Source organism: Alligator mississippiensis, chromosome 11 (assembly GCF_030867095.1).
Source record: "Alligator mississippiensis isolate rAllMis1 chromosome 11, rAllMis1, whole genome shotgun sequence".
NCBI classification, from domain to species: domain Eukaryota; kingdom Metazoa; phylum Chordata; order Crocodylia; family Alligatoridae; genus Alligator; species Alligator mississippiensis.
Window position 1 is genome coordinate 62,291,159 of NC_081834.1, and position 23,841 is coordinate 62,314,999.

The 23,841-nt window shown below is 56.3% G+C and overlaps 2 protein-coding genes and 1 non-coding gene across 3 annotated transcripts; 1 reads left to right on the top strand and 2 right to left on the bottom strand.

Moving 5' to 3' along the window:
- Positions 1-46: 46 nt before the first annotated feature.
- TRNAT-UGU (transfer RNA threonine (anticodon UGU)) lies at positions 47-120 on the bottom strand. Its single transcript has one exon. It is a non-coding gene; the product is annotated as a tRNA-Thr (tRNA).
- A 1,111-nt stretch (positions 121-1,231) lies between these two features.
- LOC132243758 (uncharacterized) lies at positions 1,232-2,564 on the top strand. The gene is made up of 4 exons (XM_059714142.1): positions 1,232-1,360; positions 1,779-1,858; positions 2,006-2,108; positions 2,217-2,564. Exons 1-4 carry the CDS (start codon positions 1,232-1,234, stop codon positions 2,562-2,564), a joined length of 660 nt encoding a protein of 219 aa, XP_059570125.1.
- A 7,969-nt stretch (positions 2,565-10,533) lies between these two features.
- Positions 10,534-22,020, bottom strand: LOC132244189 (uncharacterized). The gene is made up of 15 exons (XM_059715231.1): positions 21,817-22,020; positions 20,412-20,528; positions 19,849-19,952; positions 19,396-19,431; positions 19,106-19,173; positions 18,904-18,931; positions 18,556-18,654; positions 18,287-18,339; positions 17,852-18,097; positions 16,308-16,535; positions 15,988-16,038; positions 15,545-15,753; positions 14,162-14,312; positions 13,523-13,690; positions 10,534-13,308 (listed from the first exon to the last, which is right to left on the bottom strand). Exons 1-12 carry the CDS (start codon positions 21,884-21,886, stop codon positions 15,708-15,710), a joined length of 1,146 nt encoding a protein of 381 aa, XP_059571214.1. The 5' UTR covers positions 21,887-22,020; the 3' UTR covers positions 10,534-13,308; positions 13,523-13,690; positions 14,162-14,312; positions 15,545-15,707.
- Between the last annotated feature and the right edge of the window lie 1,821 nt (positions 22,021-23,841).

Here is a 23,841-nt window from a genome sequence, read left to right on the forward strand (position 1 = left end):
CTCCAAAGGTAGGAAACTGGGGCATTGCAGTGAGCTATGAAGAGGCAGGCACTGCTGGGATTTGAACCCAGGATCCCCTGTTTACAAGACAGGTGCTTTAACCAACTAAGCCACAGCGCCCATAGGAATAAAGGCTGCACCCCCCTCCCCATCTCACCCCAGTGAAGAGCACTTGTTCACTTTGGGAATTAAGGCAGAAGTGTTTTGCGTGGGCTAAAGAAGTTGGTGGTGTGGGCAGGCTGGCAGGGGAGGAAGCAAATGCTTCACAAAAATGACCAGAACCCGGGGTTCACGTTTCTGTCTCCCAGCCCCAGGGAGCCAGCACGACTCCATGAGCCCAACCTGGCAGCTGCACACCCGCTCCCAGCAGGTCCCAGCCGTCTCCTTTGTATCAGCGGTTCCCTCCGCACAGACCGCTGCCCAAGATGCACGTTCCTGAATCCAATGTCCAAGGCCCGGGCAGAGTCCGCAAGAGTCCACGCGTGCTCCTGGTGTCATCCTCATGTCTGGCACAAATGCCAGGGTGGGACTTTCCTGTGACTTGATGAGAGACCAAGCGCTGGCTCCAACTTCACAGTAGCTCCAACTTCACAGGAGTGTGTCATCATCACAAAAGGCACCAGGAGCGTCCGCGCATGATTTGATAGTTTGATAAAATGATATGCCTGGTTCAGCAACAAAGGTTCAATCTGGTCATTGAGGCAGGTGCGTGGGTTAATCCTCACTCAAGCAAGCCACTGCAGGCAGCATGGAGGCTGCAGGAGGCAGTGGCTGCAGCAAAGCAGAGCCCGGCTCCCCCCACAACTGCTGCCTACATGCTGGGGGCTCGGCTGGGGGTGAAGCCAGCTCCCTGCCGCTGGGCATATTCCCGGGGGGCAAGAGGGACCCACACCTGCTGCGCTCAGTGTCACCCAGCTCCTCCCGGACTGCGAGAAGGTAGGAAACCTGCTCAGTCCTGTTCCCTCCCCAGGGGAGCCCATCCTGCTGACCCGGAGCTGCTAAGGGGAGACGCTCGCCCGCGGGCAGTGCTAGGGGAGGGTGTGTTTGTGAAGCCCCACCTGGGTCCCCTCCCGCCACAGACACTGCCCTGCTCCTCCCTGCGCCTGCCCAGGAGGAGACTCATGGCAGCACCCTGGGGGTCCCAAGAGGCCTGAGTCCCACAGCAGGCTTGGGGGGGACAGGGAGGTCCCTGGCTCAGAGCCTCCCTTTACCCCGGTCCCTCTCCTGGTAGATGCAGCGCAGGAGGGACGGGCAGCGCCTGCTGCGGGAGCTCCTCACCCTGCAGGCAGCCGTGCAACAGAGGGGACACGAGGCTGTGGAGCTGCAGGGGTGGAAAGTGTCCGTGCCAGAGAAGATCGTGGTGAGTAGGAGGAAGCACGGGACGGTGCGGGGAGAGAAGAGAGAGGAAACGGTTTCTTGAGTCCAGGGTGGAGGGGAGAGATGGAGCTGGACTGGGGAGAGAAGGGCAGGCGCACCGGGGCCTGGGCGTTGGGCTGGGGCAGCAGAGACGGGAAATCCTGGTAGAGGCCGGGGGGAATCGAGTGTCTGGAGGGCAGATGAGGGCGCGATCAGGGAGCAAGGGGGTGGGCCTGGTGACATGTTTGAGTGGCCATGGGAGTGGGGGCCAGCCCAGTGGGGTGGGGGCAGAGGGACGTGTGGGGCACCCCGATGGGGTGAGTAGATCCTGGTGCCTGCACCTGGAGCGCTGGGTGGTCTCCCATGAGGGACAGGGCTGTGGCTGTGCTGCCCTAACCTTGCCTTCTCTTTGGGTCTCACAGGAGCTGATGGAGGATGTCTCCAGGGAGGAAGATCTAGCAAATGCCACCCCAGACATCATAGCTGCCATCTGGTGCCTCAGGTACCAGGACCTCTGCTCGACTGGCCTAGCTCTGCCATGGGCCAGGCCTGCTGCTCAGACCAAGGTTTCCTGGCTCTTTCCTGCCAAACCCAGTGCCACCCCTGCCCTGCACAGCTCAGTGTCACACAGGCTCCTCTCTCCTGACAGCGACTGGGAGACGTGCCTGGACCCCTTCCTGCAGTCGCGCCTCCTCCGAGCTGCAGCTTGCAAAACTTTTGGGGCCGTAGAGCACAACAACATCAGCAACCTGGTAGGTCCCCCTGGCACCGCCCTGTGCCTCAAGCCAGCCCCTGGCAGGTGCGGGCACAAGCTGCCTGGCGCTGACCCTGGGCTCTCCCTCCCCTTCCTGGCCATGCAGAGGATGCACATGGGCAACCTGGAGGGCCTGCTGTGGTGCCTGCTGTCCAGCGCCCCCAGTCTGGACAGGCTGAATTTCTTGTGGGAGGTGAGCAGGATGCAGAGGGGTTGGGCTCAGGGACGGCCGGCCTCCATCCCCGTGATCTGCACGAGCCTCTCGCAACACCAGCTGTGGACGGTGCACGGGAGGTCCTGTCCACCCTCCAGTGGGGACCTGGGCCCTTCCTTGGCTCTCCCGAGGGCTGTTTGGCACCTGCGTCCTGCCCTGGCAGTGGTGGAACAGCGCCAGTGCCCCCTCCACCTGCACTGCCTGTGGCAACTGATAGCAGGTCCGAGGTCTCAGGCGTGAGACGCCTGGTCCTTGTGCCTGAGCGCTGTTCTCGAGGCGAGGGGGATGAGCTGGGACAAACACGTGTCGGCTTTCTTGAGATGGGCACGATCCTGCCCTGAGCAGGAGGCTCTACGAGATGACCTGCTGGGGTCCCTTTAGCCCAGCTCTTCTAGGAGTCTGTGGCGCTGGTGCCCATGTAGTGACCTGGGCCCTGTGGCAGAAATGCCACCGTCTGTGCCCCCTCCAGAGATCTGTGTCTGCCAGCGTCAGAGGCTGGTGTTGAATCCCTCAGGGCGGGGATCTCCCTCCATGCCGACATGACAAAAGCGATGTGGATGCTCTGGTCCCCTGGGGAGGGGGACGGAAAAGCCCCGCTCACCAGCCCAGGTAGCCAGTGATGCTTTTTAGATCAGTTGTCTTGTGGCCAGCACTGGCAGCTTCGATTGGACCGGGCTGCTGAGGTCAGAGAAGTTATTTAAAGGCCCGGGGCAGGAAGAAAGCTGCCATTATCCATGTGGTCATCGAGGTGAATCTGAACCTGGGAGAGGAGCTTCACCATCTGAAACAGGCTCCCTCCTTATAACTGTATGCTCCAAAAGTGCCCTGCCTCCAGAGGAAACTCCAACCACCTCTGGACGATGCGTGTGAGTAAACTACTCAAGATCCGACTAGATATTTATCTGACAGTAACTCAGATGGGAGATCAAAAGGCCATGCTGGTTTGCTCTATGGGATTTCTCTGATATTTCCATGACACTGCTCTACCTTTACCCTGTTTCCGCCCTACCCCCCGTGATCAATACAGTTCTCCTTGTGACCGGTGTGGGAGACTTATTGAGGGGTGGGTCTGAATTATGCCAAGGAGGCCCCTTAGGTCTGTGGACTAAGGAGACTTTCCTAATAAGCCCCTGACTTGGGGAAGTGCCCCAGGTGCCTGTATTGGGTCTAGGACCCATTGGACGATCAGGCCTGTGTTCTCCAAGGTGCGCAGATCCAGAATTGGGTCCAGAGCCGTGGATGGTGGGAGGGGGAACCCAGGCTAGCGGGTGTGCTCCAGGGAAGGGGTCGGCCGGACGGGAGGCACCCCCGGGAGGCACTCGGAGCCGGGAAGGTGGTCGGGTGCAGGGAGGTGGGCGGCTCAACGCAGGAGCGCCCCCTACTGGCCCGCCACTCGGCACACACGCCCACCTCTTCTCCCTGCTCCCCAACCCCCCTCCCCTGCTGGGGCCAAACATGCACACGCACAGACAGGCATGCACTCTACTCTCACTCACTCTCTGCACATGGATACACTGGCAGAAACACACGCTCCCTGCCATGAACACAGACACGTGGACACTCAGATGCACATGCACACACACACAGATGCACGTAGACAAACGCAGACAGACCTGCACACACACACAGAGACGCACACATGCACAGAAGCGCACGAATGCACAGACACACCCACAAACTGAGGCATACAGATGAACAGGCGTGCACATGCAGACACACACAGGAGCAGATGCACACACACAGATGTACACACAGACACGCACACAGCCTCATGCAGACATGCACATACACAGAGATGTACTTGCACAGATGTGCACACACACAGACAGTCATGAAGAGAGATGCATGCACACACACAGACATGCCCACAGATGTGCATGCACACACACACACATACACACATTCACACAGACCCGCACACAGAGACAGAGAGACTGAGACACACGCACACCCAAGCATACACTCTCCCCTTACAGGACCTCCCCCTCCCCACTCTGGATCACTCTAAGGCAGCCCCTCACCTTCCCCCAACCACTTCTCACTCCCACCTGGTCCCTGTTGCACTGACAGGTGGGCGTCTGCACGTGTGTGCACATGTGTGTGAGCATGTGCATGCACGTGCATGGGTGTGTGTGAGCGCATGTGTGTGAGGGCATGCATGTGCATTTATTGGTGTGAAAGAGTGTATGCATCTGTGTGCGTGCACACGCATGCACCTTTAGAGCCCTAGCAGGGCTGTAAACACTGGTGCCCACTGTGGGTTAAACCCCCAGGCACCATAGGTGGATTAATGGACAGCCCAGGGGCCACTGCCATCAGATGGGAAGCAAAAGTGCACACACACACACACTTTTGCACTGATAAATACACATGCATGCCCTCACACATGTGCTCACACACACCCATGCATGTGCATGCAGATTCTCACATGTGCACACCAGTGCAATTGCACAGACATGCTCATGCACACACATACATGTGGGGAGTTGCATAGACTTACACACGTGTGCACAGACATGTGTGGACAAATGTGCATGTACATACACTAACACACTATCATGCGTGCACATGCACAGACACACACACACACACACACACACACACACATGCACAAACACCGTCACACACACCTGCCAGGGGGGAACCGCTCTCTTTCCCTGTCTCAGACACCGGAAGTGAGAAAAGGCAGCGTTCAGGTCACAAGGATGCGGCAGAGCGGACTCCCCGGACGAACCTCGTTGTTGAGGAGCCGTGGACACAGGCGGTGAGTCCCTGTGAGGCCTGGCACTCAGCTGGGCCTGGCAAGGGGGCACGTACACTGGGCGGGAAGCGGGGCGCGGGTATTTGATTTTTGACACACACACACAAGTACAGAACCCAAGTATCCTGGATGCACAACACACACACACACACAACACAGGCATCTGTGGGTCCAGCGTGGTATTTAATTTTTCTCTGTCCTGGGGGAGGGGTGGGTATATTTGGTTTCTCTCTCTCTCTCTCTCACAAACACACACACACACACACACACACACACACACACACAGAAGCCAGGTGTCCTGGATGCACAACACACACACAAACCAGGTGTCCTGGACACAGAATTCACACACGCACTCACACACGCACAAAACCTAGTTGTTCTGGATGCACAGCATGCACGTGCACACACACAAACGCACAACCCAGGTTTCTGGTACACACAGCACACACATACTCTCACCTACACGCACACACAACCCAGGTGCCCTGGAAGCACAACATACACACCGAAACCAGGTGTCATAGTTTCATAGATGTTAGGGTCAGAAGGGACCTCTTAGATCAGCGAGTCCGACCCCCGGCCCTGGGCAGGAATGAGTGCTGGGGTCAGAGGAGCCCAGCCAGGTGTGTGTCCAGTCTCCTTTTAAACATCTCCAAGGAAGGGGACAGCACCACCTCCCTTGTGTCCTGGAAACACAACACACACACTCACAACCTAGGTGTCCTAGATACACAACAGACACAGACACACACCATCTGCACTCGGAGGGCGTGCAGGTCAGGGTATATTTCATTTTTCTCTGGCAGGAGGCAGGGGGGAGAGTGTATCTGATTTTTCATGCGCGCGCACGCGCGCACACACACACACACACACACACAGAGCTTGCTGTGGGATATAGCATTGTTTTGTTGAAACAAGCATAAAGAAAGCTCTTTTCCCTTTGCCTGTGATCTAACAGTCCCCAGAAATCATTCTTTCCTTCTCCGCGTGGCCCCGCTCCCAGACAAGTTTCCTGGCTGGGCTCACTTGATTGCTCACACCCTGGTTTCCACCGGCGATGGCAGTGCTGGTGCCCTCCAGGGCACTGCATGTCCGGCTGTTGGGTGATGGACACGGCCGTCGGAGGAAACCTCTGGGAGGGATGGAAGCGTGAGGTGCAGGGCAGAGGCTGGCGGACGGTGCCAGGCCCTGGCATGCACGTCTGCCGTGCAGGGGGCGAGCGCCTGCGTGGGGCTTGCAGGAGCCGAGGGGCTGCTGAAGGTCTGCGCTGGCGGGAAGGGGCTGGGCTTGATCCGCAGCAGCCCAGCGCCTGGGGAGCTCTTGGCAGCAGAGCCGCAGGGCTCCTGCGCAGGGAGTGAGGCTGGGTCAGAAATGCTGCTGCCCTGGGAACAGGGGAAGTTTCCTGGGCCAGGGAGAGGCTTTTGATGCAGGCAAGTGGCCTTATTTTGGGGGTGACTGTGGGAGAGTTTAGGGGGTTTGCCAGAGGGCTGCGATTCTTTTTGTTTCAATTGCGCCAGGGGCTTAGCCTTGAGCTGTACTGAGGGGCACTCACAGCACACCCCAAGGGTCCGGGGTCAGGGAGGAGCTGCGTGGAGACCCTGGGGATGTCTTGAAGCCCAGGAGAGGCTCAAGCTGCAGGACAGACCATAGCTGGGGGTTGCCAGAGCCAGGCACTGCCAGGGACTGCCAGAGCCAGCGCGTCGGGTGATCTTCCTTGGCCCAGGAGTGGGGCCAGGGCCCAGGAGCGGGCACCGGTGCAGGGGTCCACTGCTGGGACCCGCAGCCAAGGAGGCTGAGCCTACAAGTCGGGTGCTGCAGCAAAGCCCAGGCCCGCACCGTGTCCTGCACACCGCTGACGGCACGGAGGTCCAGCAGGGGTCCAGCTGCTCACAGCTGTCACAGGGGGGCGCTGGCATGTCACTCGATGCCACCAGTACTAACAGGGGTTATAGTTTCCTCTGCAGTCGTGGGCCTGTGAGATCTCCTGGTGTTCGCAGTCCAGGGCTGTGCTCTGGCACCTGCTCCGGGGGCTGTGCTGGGAGCCGCCTGCGCTGCAGCCCCCGGTGCCCAGCTCAGGGCATCTGGGCCTTTCTGCAGCGCTGTATCCAGCCCCCCGGGCAGCCCGGCACCAGCTCCTGAGCCGGAGAATCCTAAATAGGGAACCTCTGGCCTAGCGTATTTGTACAGCTTCTTGTTTTGCTCTACCTGGAGGAAAAGGCATGTTGTGGACTGTGTGATGATGTGCCACAGTATCTGCATCTCTCTCTGCAAAACCCTGGAGCCACCCGTGCACTCGGGCTCTTGCTCCCAGCAAGACCAGAGGTCTTTTGAGTCGGGAATGGAGAGATCTTGGCTTAAGCTAAGTGTGCTGCTTTCACTGAGACACTCCTGGCTTGAAAAACCTGGACTGTCTCAGCACATAACATGACTTAAATATTGGGATCTTGTCCCAGCTTCAAGGTTTGTCTCAGGAAAAGACATACAGTCATACTGTGGCTGCCCCATAGGACATGTCACTGGGGCTGCACTGTCCTACTTGAGGTTGCCATTATTTCAGTGACTCCTGGGCCCTTCCCAGGGTCTCCTTGGAGTCCACTCTTTTCTTCCACATGGTCAAAGGAAGGGGCAAGCCATAGGGATGTTAAAAGTGTCTGAAGGGAAGAAGGACAAGTTCTGTGCTAGGGACTGCGACCGCGTGAGACGTCCCAGTCCCTCAGCTGAACAGTGTGCTACTCCAGGTAAAATCGCCCTGCTCGGAAGCTCTGACTGGTGGGACTGTAATATGCTGGGAGTTCAGCATCAACCCTTTTGACACTCCTGCATTGAACTATGTCTCTAATGAGTTGTGGGGTAGAGAAAATCCCACCCAACTTACTGATTCGTTTGATGCACTGACTGGGGAAATTTTTAGCTACTTACACGATTTCACAATGATTACACACTTAATTCATATAACACAATTTTCTTTTAAAATTCTTTGCTACGCATATAACACTGCTTAGCTTTAAGAAACACCACAAACATTAAGAACACAATAATTACATATATCAGAAACAATGCTCCGAATTTACTTCCTTCCCAAACAATGCTATAAGAATTAGTATTACAAAAACAACTACAATTACAACTAAAAGTTAAGTTTGAATCAATACTCTTATTTTTCATATTATACTTACAATCCTAGAATTCCGAGAAGCCAAACACCTAAATATGGTTTCATTCCTCAGTAGTACAATTTAATGGGTTGGCCTCAGTAGTACGGTTCAATGGGCTCGCCTCAATACTGATAGGACTAAGTCCCCTTCCTTCAGTCCCTTTCGGGTGCTCTGCAGCTTCAGCATGAACTAAGAGATTCGTGTTCACAGAGAGGTTGGTTCAGGTGATGAGTCTGATCCGGCCTACACTTGCGATTCTTCCTTCCTTGTTCTGCAAGTGAGGTTACCTCCAAATTGGAACAGTAAGTTACAGTTTTTATTGAGTGAGCTGCCGTCTTGGGCCACTCCTACCCAAACCTGTCATTGCTCCCAAATTTGGGCTCAGATCTTTCTTAACAGATTCTTTTGCTTGGTAATTAGTTTCTTTTCTTGACTATTCTAATTACTTTGGGGAATTTCCATATCACTGAATTGATTTTTTATTTCCAATCTTGTCAAAAGGCCCTAGGGTTTGATCTCTCGGAATTTCGGGTATTTGCTTAAGGGTCATTTTTAGGTGAACTTTGTTAAAAGCCTCTAAAGGTAAAATTCAAGAGTTAAGACTTTGAGCAAGGTCAGGAGCTTCCGCACATAGACCAAAACAATGGCCTAGATAAGAAGATGAATCTTGTCTTCTTCCTAAACTGGCTAATGGGCAACTATTACAAACATTCAAACTATTTCATTCAATATGACAAACTACACGTATTTATTATTATAACCCTCTGAAATCACATCCATGTGGATCTTAACCACTGCCCTCGGTACATGTGTGCAGAGTTTATACTTGCTCTGCTCTGACCTGACCCCGTCCAGCCCTGCGGGGGGAGAAGAACCAAGAAAGCCTCTGGCTCCACATGGCAGAAAGAGGGAGTCCCCAGTGCTGCAAAACTGCCACCAGCAACGGGCCCCTGCAGTGGAGGACAGGAGGGCTTTGGCCTGAAAGGGGCAGTGCACGGAAAACACGCTTGGCTGGGATGGGTTACTCAGGGATGAGAGCGCCTGGATCAGGGGGCTGGATGAGAGGACCTTGTGAGGCCCCTTCCAGTCCTCCTGTTCAATGATCCCATGTCCCTGGAGACACATCTGCTCACATGGGCCCCATCAGGTCTCCCTAGTGAAGAATTTCCTATTTAACAGGGATGGAAATCTCTTCCCACATGGTTTGTGCTTTTTTAATTATTGATTGAAGTTAGAGTTTCATGAACATTAAATCAAATGCCAAATCCAGCCCCAGCCCCTTCCATGTATCCACCCTGCGACCTGCTGTTAAGAAAGCTCCTGATGGACTCTCCTGCCTCTCCTGTTTAATCAGCATCTCCCCTCATGCTGCTCTCCTCGTGTCACCTCCACCCATCACAAGGCAGCTCCTGCCTTCTCTAGAGATGCTCCTGTCCTGGGCTGCAGACTGTCCCACCTGCTTGCTGGTCCCCAGTAAGGAGGCAGTCAGGCCCTCCCCTAGCCCTCTGCCATGTGCAGACAACACAGCCCTTCAGCAATGGCAGGTGTAGCATGGTGTCAGCTCCCCTTGTGCTCTCTGGCCTGCTCTGTCTTCCTGGACCTGGTCCTGGGGAAGACTCCAAGCAAGGTATCCTAGAGGGGACCCTGCCGCAGTGGTCAGGTGGGATGAATGGGGACCCTGATTTCTTGCCGTGACCCCAGTGACTCCAGTGCAAGAAGGAAAAGATGGAGGGATACAGCAGTGCCCTGCAGAACAGGGCCTGTGACCAGCCATGGCCTCTCCAGGGGAGTTCAAGCCCTGGCACCTCATGTGGACGTGCTCTGGTGAGACACTCATGGCAGGACTGGTCCTGAGCACCCAGAGAGCAAGGGCAGGATGACCTGGACATTTCCCAGGTCACCTTTATATCCCGTGGTGACAAAAGGTGAGAAGAGGGTAGGCTTGGATCCCACAAGCTGCCACAGCACTGAGGGACCCCATGTCCTCACATTTACTGGGATCTCTGCATGTGTCAGGCCAGGGAGCTGGACCCCAGAGGTGAAAGCCCCCACATGGACGGTACCTGCATAGAAATCCTGATGTGATCTGCCACCTGAAACCTGGCCTGACCCGGCCTGAGGAAGGGATCAGACTCCTCTGGGAAGTGGAGGGGGAGAAAACCCTCAAGGCAAATGGGAAGCAATGGCTAGGGGAACGTGCAGGATGACGTGCTGAACCAAACCCAAGCACCTTCTCTTCAGTGAAGCCCTTATGTGAGCCCAGGGAAGGTTTCATAAGGATCTGCAGCACTGGCATAATAAACTATCCCATTTTTTATTACATGTTACAGATTAATCACTTATTCAGTGGAGTCTTTTTCTACCACACACAAAAGGGGAAATCCATTCTTCACCTTTGTGTGCAAAACTGTCCATGTGGTAGGGGCCAGTGAGGGAATTATGTATACTGAAGATCGCTGATGCAGTACTTCTATTTAAAGTTGATGTTGTTGTGTCTTCTGTCACTTTGAAAGGCACGAATTTGAAAGCTGTCATTGACCAGTCCCGATGTTTCTGGGTGGAGAAGCCTTGAGACTTTTGGCATGCCTCCGGGATGCTTTTCTTGAAGCTTTCGCTCTTTCTGGAGTGATCAGTGGTGTCAAGCGCATCAGGGCACTTGGTGCGTTTCTCCCTCCGGTACTGCTGGAGGTGGTGATGCCCTTTAGCCAGGGTTTTGAAGCACTTGACAGTGAACCTCTTTGGTTGCTTCTTTTGGGTACATCAATTTGTGGCCATACAGATGGGCATGGTGGAACATCTCAAACATCTATCCAGAAGCCTTTGGGGCTGGTTGCCCTCTCCTCCTCTTCTCGTGTCCTGCCTGAGACAGTCGATGACAGGGATTCAGCAGAACCTGCAGAGGAAGGGATCAGGCAAGTGGAGGGGGAGAAAACCCTCAGGGCAGATGGGAAGCAATGACTAGGGGAACGTGCAGGATGACGTGCTGAACCAAACCCAAGCACCTTCTCTTCAGTGAAACCCTTATGTGAGCCCAGGGAAGGTTTCATCAGGATTCGCAGCACTGGTATAATAAATTATCCCATTTTTTATAACATGTTACAGATTACACTCCTATTTAGTGGAGTCCTTTTCTAACACACTGATGCAGATACTTCTATTTAAAGTTCATATTGTTCTCTCAGTTTTGAATGGTTGAGTAATATGAAGACTTTCATTCTCATCAAATGAGTTGTGATGTTTCTTTCTGGAGAAGCCTTGAGATTTTTAGCACGTCTCATGGACACCTTTCTTGAAGCTCTCGCTCTTTGTTGAGTGATCAGTGGTGTCAGGAGCGTCAGGGCAGTTGGCGTGTTTGTCCGTGAAGAACTGGTGGAGATGATGTCTTTTAGCAGGGTTTCTCCAGCACTTGACATTGAACCCCTTCTTTGGTTGCTTCTTTTGCTGACATCAGTTTGTGGCCGTGCGGACGGGCATGGTGGAGCATATCGAATGCGGATCCATCCAGCAGCCTTTTGTACTGCTCGTCCTCTCCTCCTCATCTCGTGTCCTGCCTGAGACGGTCGAGGACAGGGATTCAGCAGCAGTGCAGATTGTCAGGATCTGCCCGGGCCACGACGTGAGCGCTTCTGCTACGGCCGCTGTAGCTGTTGGGGTCCTGCACTGCGCTGGTTGTAGCTGTGCCGAGGGGGACTTTGCAATGCACTAGGATACAGTCAGTTAGGAGCCAGGGTTTTGAGCGGGGGTCTTGCACAATGGCTCCCATTTATTGCTTAGCGATTTATTTGTATGAAATACAGCATCTGAATAACAGAACAAGTTCTAAGCATCCTATCAGCAATGGTACTGAGGGATAAGGCGAGAGTGACCGTATCAGGTATGATACCTATGGCGAGGCATCAGCAGCAGCCTGATGCAGGTCTTCAGTGCAATCATTTCAAAGATAAACAGGACAGTCCTCGGTGATATGTGCTACAGTCTGGATTTTGCCACACTCCCACTTGGGCACTTTAATACAATTCCAGTACCGAAGTAGGTAGTTGTCCACTCTGAACCTTGTTCAACATAGTCAAACTCTGCCTTAGTAAAAGAAAACCAGGAAGTTTAGACGCGGGGTCCATGATAATGTAGCCTCTTTATCTTAAACTTGAGCAGAAGGGGTATGAAACGAAGAGACAGCCAAGGAGCATGAGTGTATCTGCAAGTACCTGTCATACGTTTCACTGTGTCATTCAGTTGCTTTAGGATGATTTAAATGATCTCATTTTCTGAACACTTGTTCAGGAAAAGAAATCCATGCAGCTCTGGACACAAGTGCTGGCCTTCAGGCCAGTCGGTCGCTGTTAGTGCCGTGCACCAGGGTGTGGATAGTCCAGGTTGCAGACCTCAGTACTTGACCTGGGCAGATTCAGGCAGGTGACATGACACAGGCTGTTTCAGGTGCCTTTTCTAGTGTCCCCTGCACACAGATGAGCAGAGGTGATCTGAAATAGGCCTGCTCAGTCATAATTGCAGCTGCCTCATTGCACACCAGTCTCAGTTCAAAGTACAAATCATCATCATCCAGTCACTGGCTCCGTACGTGCAGGTCTGTGACTGGGGAAGGTCTGTGACCAGGGGCTTCTGGTAATTACACATGTCTGCCCCAACGCCATCCACCCATCACTGTGGGAATTGCTATTAAAGCAAGAGGCCTCTGCATGTCTTTTTTTAACGTGGAGATTGCATTGTGCATCAGCAACCACACAGTACTTCACAGGAAGGAAACCTGAATCCCATGGCCAGAAAAACCAGAAGGACTGAAGATTTCTGTTCTGCTGCAACCTACTTCTGCCCCTGCCACAATCGTGACATATTCTGCTTCATCTGCTCACTCCACAATCAATAACTTTTCTCCATATTTTTGGAGCACTATTGGTCTGGCAGCTTGCTCTCAACTTCACCAACGTGTGTGACCCTAGCAGAAGTCCATGGCCACAGACGACATCACTCTTGATGTCAAGGATAGCAGACAAGCCTCTCAGCATCATGTCACAGTTGTGATCCTTGTGAGGATGCCTTGAGAAGACTGCCTACAAGAGAAAAAGAAAGGAGCTTGACCTAGTATCAGAAAGGGGAGAGGACAAATTGATGAAAGAGACTTTTATTGCAGGGGGAAGGGTTTGTGACAGGCTCATGACACAGTGGCCGATGGGCTGCAGGCAGGTCCCACCCCCCTGGGTCACGCCAGCCCATGCCATGCCACACCACACCTTTGTTGTTTCCACTGGGTAAACCTTCACTTGCCTGGAGGTGATCAGTGGTTCCCTGAGGGTCCAGGTGTGACAGCATGTTCATGACTTGTCTGGGGCACTTCCTTCCCTGCAGCTCACCCCTTTCCACTCGGTCTTGTAATTAGCCCTGGTGACTTCTCGGTGTGGTGACATTGTCTTTTGTTCTCTGCGAGGTGTCTGGCAGGAATGGAAATCACAAGGAGTTTGCATCTGCCTTTTATGTCCAAATCACAACTAAACAGGTCATGTATGTTAAATGACCCATACTAGGCCACCAAGTAGGGCAACGATGACTTGGCACTGAGCGATCCCTTTCCTGGGCATGGGTTGGATTGGTGCCTGGTGCACCCCTCACTCACCCACCGTCCCTCCCTGGTGCTAGGTCAGCTATGGCACCATCTCGTCTTGACCTCCTCTTCCCCTGAGTGAACCCCAATTTCCCACCAGCCTCCTCCCGGGGTATCCCAAACTCACAGGCGTACCAGCTGGGTACATGGTGTTGGGAAGCCTCCTCACTGGAGTTCTTCACCTGTTTCCCCTTCACATCTCCCTGGGCAGCCCTTTCCCAGGCCCACCCGAGCTACATGCTTCGGCACAGGCTTCCGTGTGCCTTTAGGGAACCTGCTGCTCCTTAGCTCAGGTGCTCACCAACTCCATTGGGAGGAAGAGCATCTGCCTGGGTCCCCGATGCTGCGGCAGTCGAGAGAGCGTGCAGTGCTTTCCTGGCTGCTTTGTCCTCCAGGGGAACTTGCTGGATTCCTCTGCGTGGCAAGTTGAGCGTCCAGGTTTTTCTCAGCTGCTACAGAAGAAATAAGTGTCCAATGCTTCCCCAGCCGTGCTGATCTTGGGGAAAATTCCTGATCCCTTCTGACAGCTGGGAGAGCATCCCATCCTGTTTAAAGTGTCCTGGTTGAAGCCCCTGGGGCCTCTGTCTCCAGGCCCACTCTTATGTCATTGCACCCGGTCTGTGGGGTAATCGGCAAGGCTCCTCTGTTCAGCGTGGCACTGCCTGCCTCAATTGCAGCCGGGTCACCGGAGCCGCAGTGCCGAGGTGCAGCGGGCAGGGGCCTGTTACAAGGTTACATGAGGGTGAAGGCGGCAATCTCAAGATTTCCTAGGGCTTTGAATGCTACAAGCAAATGAGGCATGATGGGCCAGGGGTCACAGGAGTGGTAAGGTATGGGATCAGCCAGCATCTAGCCTAATTATATCACCTTGTCCAGGGCTGTCTCACTGATGGCTTGTGAACACGAGCATTTTCTTATCGCATAAAAGCTGGAGACATTCCTAAAAATTATAAGGCCCCTAATCACATCTGTGCTCTGAGGACAAGGGCCGTTTTCCCAGGGAATGTGTAGTTCCCAGCTGGACACTTTGGGGGATATACATCACACAGCAATGCCATAGGTAACACAGGTGCACTGTGAATCAGTTCAAAAAGTTTCCTGCCTTTCCATATGGCTTGTGACCCTTTCCATATGGCTTTAAAGGGACTCCAGAGGATTTGAAGGGAACGGAAGGCAGGAAACAAGGTTAAGATTTAAAAAAAAATTAAATTCAAACTACAAATTCTGAATGAAGAGTCATTCCAACAAGAGCATTGAAATGCTTCACTCAGAAGGATCCAAGCAGGACATACCAAGCTCATCATTGCTCAAGCCCTTTTAATAATCATGCCATGAGTCTGATGGCAGTGGGTTGGACTGTCCAGTCCAGACCTGATGGTCCAGATCTAGGCCAAGACCACTCCATTAAAGACCAGGAAGCTGAACAGGTGTCAAACTGGAGCAATGCAGCAGTGGTTCATACCATGCCCCTTGCTTCACTGGTCACACTTGTGCATCCTCCTTGCCTTATAGCTCAGGTGTACTTGCAGCCTGCCTGGCTCATGGCCATGTTCAAAGGACATGGCTCCTGATAGCCCTAAGAAGCCCTAAGGTCATGATGGCCCCTTGGTTGGAGTGTGCAGCCCAAGAGAAAGGGACAAAAGAAGAGTCTGTGGAAACCTCGAAGGAGTGGGAAACCACTTACATGCTCACAGAGGCAAAAGCACCAACACTGGCATCCTGTGGGTCCATCCCGGATCAGGCAGGGGAGGATGGAGGGACACCTGGGTGCAGGTGTCTATCATGCGCTGGCAGATGCATCACGAACAGGGAGGACAGAGACATGGGGAGGGGAGGAGTTCAGCTGTTCATCTGGGGGCAAAACAGCATGGGACCATCCAGGCCAGGTGAAACCTGTGGGAGAAGGGCAGAGTTAGGGCACGCGCAGGGTGGGGTGCAGGCCAGGTGAGAAGAAACTAGTGTGAGTGGGATGGGGTTGGATCTCGGCCCCTCTCCTCACACCCAGGAACAACCACGGGGTAAAGGAGAGTCTCCCCAGCCGGGAGCAGTACGTGGTTCTCACACTTGGCTTAGGGGGGATTTCTGTCCCAGCAGGCCTGACCTAAGCCAGGAGCCCTGGCAACTCACCTGCTCAGTGCTCCCCACCTTCGCCTCCTCCCCTCTGCCGCCGTGTCAGCACTGGGGGTGGGAGGCAGAGACGATGGTCACCTCGCAGACACCCCAAGCCCCCAGGCCCTGCCACTTCCACCAGCCCATGCCTCGGCCTCCCCTCTCTCCACCACTGCCTCTGTCCCAGCGACTGGCACAGGGGTCCCAGCCCTCAACCCGTCTTGCTCCCAACCCGCAAGACCTTCCCAGGACCAGGAACATAGTCCTGGCTCCAGCCCTCCCTCCACTCCTCACACAGATCCCACGCTCACGTGGTAACACTTGGGAAAACATCATACCTTTCCCCCTGTCGTGTCCATTTTAGACAATGATGCCGCTTGGTCTGGGTGCTCGCCTCCAATGTTGGCCCCCAGCCAGCCTGGCACCCCACCTCAGCCAGGCAGAGGGCCCCAGTCTGGGTGCAGATGTCTGCATGGTGGGGGCCCTCTGCCTGGGTGCTGGCCTCTCTGGTCAGGGGCAGGCTGGCCTGAGTACCTGCGTCCATCCCCTGGGAGGGACATCTGCTCCTGATTGCAGAAGGGTAACTGGTTAGAGATGGATCATGGACAGCATAGGATGCAGTTTAATACAGTTAAGTGCTAAGTGCTGCACCTAGGGAGAAAGAATCACCGTCACACTCACAAACTGGGAAATGACTTTCAAAGCAGCACAGCAGCAGAACAGGATCTCAGAGTCATAGTCGACTCCAGGATGAACTTGAGCCGTCAGTGCGACAAAGTGAGAAGTAAAGCTAACCGCACTCTGTCATGCATTAGCAGGTGCATCCGAAACGGGTATAGGGAAGTGATACTTCCCCTCTATGTGGCATTGGTAAGGGCGCAGCTGGAGAACTGCGTCCAGTTTTGGGCACCGCACTTCAAGAGGGACGTGGATAACCTTGAGAGGGTCCAGAGGAGGGCCACTCATATGGTTAGAGGCCTGCAGGCAAGGTCCTATGAAGAGAGATTGAGGGACTTGTATGTCTTCAGGCTCCGCTGAGAGGTGGCTGTCTACAAATTTATCACGGGGTGAGGTGGGCAACAGGGAATAGGAGGTAGCCTGTTGACCAGGGTGCCCCTTGGGATAACGAGAAACAAGGACCACAAACCGACAGAGCAGATTTAGATTAGACATCAGGAGGAACTTCTTTATGGTAAGGGTAAGAAGCCCTCCCACCTGCCTCTCAGGGCTTACACAGCCCGGGGGCAATCCTCTCCCACGACGTGGCCCCCACGCTGCCTGAGCACAGGATCTGGAGGCCCAGGGATGATGTGGGACTGACACAGGGGACAGCTGCTTGGTTCAGGGCACTGGCACCCTGAGGGGTGGGCATCAGGGGTCATCCTGACCTGCCTGGAGGCAGAAGGTCCTGATCAGCACCTAGTTTCATAGTTTCATAGTTGGTCGGGTCGGAAGGGACCTGAGCAGATCATCAAGTCTGACCCCCTGCTGTGGGCAGGAAAGACTGCTGGGTCATTATCTAGCCTCCTTTTGAAGACCCCCAGGGTAGGAGCGAGCACCACTTCCCCTGGAAGTTGGTTCCAGATCCCAGCTGCCCTGACTGTGAAGTGGCATCTCCTGATGCCTAGTCTGAATCTACCCTCCATCAGCTTGTGGCCGTTATTCCTTGTTACTCCCGGTATTGCTCGGGTGAACAGGGACTCACCCAGTGCCTTCTGGTCCCCCTTGGCAAGTTTGTAGATGGTCACCAGATCCCCTCTCAGCCTTCTCTTGTGGAGGCTGAACAGGTTCAGATCCTGTAGCCTTCCCTCATAGGGCCTGCCTAGTTCCCATCCCGCTCTGATCCCAGGCTCACAAACAAAGAGTACAAAAAGCACCATACCGTTCCCCGTGTCCTCGCTGATTTTGACAGAGCCGAGCCTTTGTTTGAGTGCTCGCCTCCATGACGGGCAGGGGTTCAGTCTCGCACCCCACTTCAGCCCGGCAGAGGGGCCCAGTCTGGGTGCTGGCGTGTTCATGCCCAGGGCCCTCTGCCTGGGTGCTGGCTTCTGCAGTGAGGGGCAGGTTGGTCTGGGTCCCCTTGACCTCATGGGACCCTGCCTCCATTTCCTGGCGGGGGCTAATGCAACTGGTTGAACAAAAAGTAGCTGGTCAGAAATGGGTCCTGGACTGAATCCATCCCCACCAGCACCGGAGAAGGAAGGACTCCCCTACCTGCAAACAGCACCACTTGCAACACCCCATAACCTGGCCCAGAGCCCACCAACTACCCAGGAAAGCCCCACACCTCACCCTGCCCTCCCTGTCCCCCACTTACCCCCTCCAGGGTGGCCAGCACTCCTCCGCCATCCCCTCCATATCCATGGGAGTCTGGTGCAAATGAAAAAGGAAAATGCCAGTGAAGAGAAGATCCAGGCTGCACACAAGCCCTCACTGCACACACAAGCCCTCCACGCACGCAGCCAGGGCAACCCCCCGTCCCCTCCACTGCGGGGCTGGCACAGCAGGGGCCAGCCTTGCCCTGTGCACACACGGGCACACGCACACTCCCCCTCCCCTGGGGCAGGGGCATGCAGAAGGACTCACCTCCGTGGGGCTGTTGTGCTGTTCGCAGCCCTGCTCCCTCTGCGCCTTGAGGGCCAGCACCAGGAAGAGGTTCTGGCTCCTCAGCGCCTCCACTTGGGCCTGCACGAGAATCCCCCCAGCCCGTCAGAGCCTGCCCATGCCTGTGCCCAGCGTATCGGGCCCCGCACCCACCAGCGTTACCTCCCTGCGCACCCATCAGGTCCCTCCTCTCCCCGCACGCCATGTGTCGGGACTCTGCTCCCAGCTTCAGCAGCCTCTGGGATGTCCCCCAGCCTGGCCAAGCTTGGCCTCAGCCTCTTCCCTCCCCTGCCCCACAGCCCTGAGGACCCCTGCCCCATGCAAACTCACCCGGAGCCGTTCCTCCCTTTGCCGTGCGCTGTGGAGACAAAAAACCATTTCTGGGCTCAGAGAGATGGATGGTGCCGTCCCAGAAAACACCCCTTCCCCAGGCAGAAACACGCACAGAAGGTGGGATGGGCCCTGGGCTTGTGGCCCGAGCCCTGTGCCGCACAACGGGAACAGCCAGCTCCCTCCCCAGCCCCACACCTACCAGGACAGCACAGTTTCCATGTCCTGCTCCGCCTGTGCCAGCCGGGCCCGAAGCGCCTCCAGCTCCAGCTGCAGCAAACGAGACGGTGCGGGTTAGAGAGACGTCACGCCACGGCCTGTCTGTCTGCACACGTAGCCACCTCTTGCCCCCATCTGTCCCTCTGCCCACACGTTCGCCCGCCAACCCCCAGCCCTGCCCGAGCCTTGTCCCTCTGGCCCACCCCTCCATGCAGCCATGCCCAGCCCACTCGGTCTCCCTCACAGCCCCCAGCCCGCCTGGGTCCCGCTCACCTGCTGACGGCGCTGCCTGCCACGGGGTTTCTCCGCCTGGGGAAGGAAAGAGCTGCTGGGGCGATGGACTCCCCTGGGCAGCGAGTTCCCCATCTCCCCAGGGTGCAGGGATGGCAGCCCCCAGAGCCCTGGGGCCAGGCAGGGCTCACAGGCCTGGGTCCCGGGGGTGCCAGGGGTTGGCTGTTACCACCCATCTCAGGTGAGCCCCCACCTCCCACTCAGGGTCCCAGGTGCCCTCCGACACTGGTTTGGGAAGGACTGTCCCTGGGATCGGGGGATGAGCCCACGACCCCCTCCCTTATTCTTCCAGGGCCCGTGGAGTCGGCAGAGAGCGAGACTCTCCCCTGGGGTCTTGTGTGCAGCATGGGGGTGGGAGGGGCATGGGGCCCCTGCTGACAGATCCCAGACTACCAGATCAGCCCCCTCCCAGCCCTGGTCAGGGCAGAGACTCACGGCAGCGGGAGGGTCCGGCCACATCTCGGCCCTGGCAGAGCTGCCCCGCACAGCTGGGAGGGTCTCCCCCACCCCTCCACTTCCCCCCGGCACTGCTCCTGGTCCTGGGGAGACAAGGGGCACCGCGTCAGCTGCACCCACTCTGCTGCCAGGGCGCAGGGCAACCAGCCCCTCTGGGACACAGCGCGTGGGGGCACCTGCCACGAGTCCTGCATGCCACAAAGGCAGGATCTTCCTGCACAGGGGTCGGGTTTGAGTCCCTCCAGGGAGCAGGTCTGGGAGAGACCCCAGGGATGTGTCTGGTCGCCTGAAAGGCAAATGCCCCTGGCAGGGGCTGGGTCCCAGGGGGTAAAGGGATGAGGGGCAGTAAGACTGGGGAGGGGTCTCCTGGCCCAAACAGGCATCTGGAGGGTGGAAGAAAGTGCTGTGGGGCTGGAGGGGCTGGATCAGCTCGACCCCTGGGAATGGAGACCGAGGAGGGAGAGGGGGTGCCCCCATGCAGAGACCTTGCCCCCTCCCCACGCAACTGCACAAGTCCCCCAGCTCAGGCGACCCAAACTCACCGGGTGCAGGCTCCCTCCGCTCCTGGCCTGCCCCCAGGGGAGGTAAAACCGCAGCGCACTTAATGGTGGGGAGCCTGTCTGCTGCCCGCCTGCCTGCGCCCAGGGTGGCATCTGGTGCTGAGGGGAGACGAGGGCTGAGCATCAGGCTGGGGGGACTGAGCACCGCTGTGAGGACGGGGGTCCCAGAGCCCGTGTGGCCCCCCCTGCAAGGGAGTAGAGGGCAGCAGGGCCATTGCCACGGGCAAGACTCGGGCAGGGGCAGGGCCAGGACCTGGGCAGAGTGAGGAGCCCGTGGGGGCCAGTCCTGCTCCCCCTCCCCAGGACCTGGCTGGTGCAGAGCAGGGGGCACAGCTGGGGGCACGGAGCCGGGTCTGTCCAGGTTGGACCTGGCACAGCGGGGCTTGGCCTGCCAGGCAAACCCTGGTGGGCCTGAAGCCTCCCGTGCCCCCCACCCCCATTGGTGCCATGGGGGCCGTGCCCAGCCCTCACCCGGGGTGCTGGAGCGCAGGCGCATCCAGCCTGTCAAGGTGTTCCTTCACAAGGTCAGCATTGATAGAGGGCAGGGGATCTCTTTCACTCGGACCTCCCTGTCCCATAGCAGGGGCAGTTTTGCAGGGTTGTGCCCCTCACTGCAGCCACAAGGACAAGGGACATGTCACCAGGGCAGTGTGGAGCTTGCAGCAGCAATGACCTTCCCTGAATGGCCCCGCTCTGCCCTGCAGCACTAGGTTGCATCCTCTGGGCTGCAGAGGCCCCAGGGGAGGCAGCAGGGCAGCAAACTTGAGCCCACCACAGACAATCTGCACCTGCCCCATGCACAGATCTAGGGGCACGGGTCCCCCTTGTAGCCCCAGCAGTGCATGCCGTGGTGGGAAGCCACCCCCTGTCCTGCCCCCCCAGCAGCAGGCAGGCAGCAGGCAGACAGGGGCTGTGTTGCACCAGCAGCAGCCTCCAGCAGGCAGCACCAGGGGCTCGGGCACTGCTGTGGGGGGCAGTGGGTTGCAGACCTGAGTTGTGGCCCAGTAGGCCTGGCAGCTGGGGACCCTCCAGCAGGGCTGTGGGGGAGGGGATTTTGGGTGGGGGGCAAGGGACACCAGAAGGGCTGTGGGGCTGTGAAGGGAGACTGAGGGGCAACAGCATGGCACAGAAGGGATGTGCCTCGCCATGCTCATAAATCTGGGGGAACACCCCCCCCCATGCCTCCACTGGGGTATGTGCAGTGGCAGGGAGCTGCCCACCCTCCCTGTGCCCCCTGAATGAGCCGCCCGCAGCTCCATCCTGCTCCGGGCTCCAGGGTCCCATTCCCTGCCCTGGCTGGGCAATGCCTGCCCTTGCCCTAGTGCCAGTCCCTGCCCCCCTTCCTCCCTCGCCATAGGGGCCTTGATCTGCACCCCCACAGACCTACCTGCCGAACAGGGCTCTCCAAACTGCCCGGCTGCGTTCCTGGACGCTGCGTGGTGGCTGCACACATGCATGCTGCTTTTATCAGTAACATTATTGGCTACACCAGTAAAAAAGCCTTTGTCTGATGATGTTAAGTTTCCTTTTAACCGGTGCTGATCAGTGCACCTCCAGAGCCAGGCAAGAGCCCAGGCATCAGGGCTCCAGGCCCCGCCTGCTCCAGCAACCCCCCAGACCAGGCCCCTCCCTGCTCTAACCCTCCAGTCCCCTTCCAGACTGGGGAGACAGCCCAGGCGTCCAGGTCCCAGCCCCCCTCTTCTAACCCCACCACCCTCCCGCAAGGGAGAGACAACCCAGGTGTCCAGCCCCCTGCCCCAACCAGCCCCCAGACCAGGGAAGGAGCCCAGGGCTCCAGCACCCCTGCTCCCAAAGCAGGGAGGGAGCCCAGGAGTCCCGGCTCCCACCCTTCCCCTGCTCTAACTAACCCTGCCCCAAAACCCCCGTCCTCCTTCAGACCCGGGAGAGGAGCCAGGAGTCTGAAGCAGGAGGGGCCTGAAGCCAACACCCTGCTCAGATCGGGAAGGAAATAATGCTGTCCAACACTAAAGTGTAGTGTAAGTGAAGGGCTAAAAGTATTCAGGAAAGAGCCACTAAAGTCATGATAAAAACTGTCTAAAGTTCTAGATACAGAAATATGTAAAAAAATCGAAAAAAAGCAGGCAACTATCGCTTAGACTATGGGTGGGCAGAATCTGGCCCACAGAGTGATTTTGCCCTGCCCACTGTGGGTCCTGAGGATCTGCTGGATGGGGCTGGGGCATCCCTGTCCCAAGACACCCCAGCTGTTTATACCCATTGCTGGGCTGCGCACAACGGGCTACGTCCTGCCCACCACTTAGACCAGCTTGAATCAGGAGTGACGCAGATGAACTCAGCCCGAGCAGAAGCTGGCCTGCAATGGCTAAGCGCAGCACACACACACCAAAGGCCTCATATTTCAAGACAAGCTGCAGTGCATTAAAGCAGGCAGACATTTCTGACTCAGGAAAAACTCAGGCCTTTTGCAGCTGCCTCATCCCAAAAATTACAAGACTACAGCCCTGGAGCAAGCTCTAAACACACCGACACACATTCACCAGCAACACGAGGGCGGGTTTCTTCCATCCACCAGCAGCACGAGTTTGAAACCAGCCCCCTGCTCCAGGAGGAGCGATGCCGGCATGTCTCTTGTTATACAGACACCCTGCCTGGGAGATCCCACGCGGGGAGATGTGGGCTTCCCCCAGCATTGGCCCCAGCCGCGCGCTGCAGCTCAGGACATGAGCAGTCTCTTACATGAACATGGACCAGAGAGACCCTGAGTGCAGGCTGCAGAAAGCCAGGGAAGCGAAGAGAAAGAAGGGGAAAAATATCCAAACTGAACAACCTGTCTTTGTGGGGTGGAGGAGAGAGAGAAAGAGAAATCACTCGAATGTTTTCTAACCTGTCACATTCTCAGCTGCAATTTGTAGGCAGGGAAGAGTGTCCCAAAAGAGTTTCCCCAACCCAACCTTGTACTGACACCTGTCCCCCATTAAAAATGGGAGAAAAAAATCCATAAGAAGTAGTCAGCTAGAAAGCAGCAAGAAAACCACCTATGGAGGTTGCTGGGAGTCTCCAGGGCTGGCAGGGGTGCCAGCCTCAGCCCCAGCTCCAGTGCTGGAAGAGTGGCGGTGGCATGGGCTACACCGCTGGAGCAGATATGGGGGGAATTGTTACCTCTCAGCTCCGTGCTCTTGGGGAACCCTGGCACAGGACGCAGCCTGTCTGACCCCCAAGCAGCTCTCCCCCTCCCCACCTCTGCCTGAGCAAGAGCTGATTAGAGGAAGAACTTACAAAAGACAATGAAGATGCAGTGGGAGATGCACCTAAAGCCCTCCAGATAAGGGTGACAAGAGTAAAACAACTCCCCTGGTCTCATTTGTGTCCGAGATGGAACCAGATGACAACTCATTTACCTGGGAGATGGGACAGGAAAGCACCTTCATTA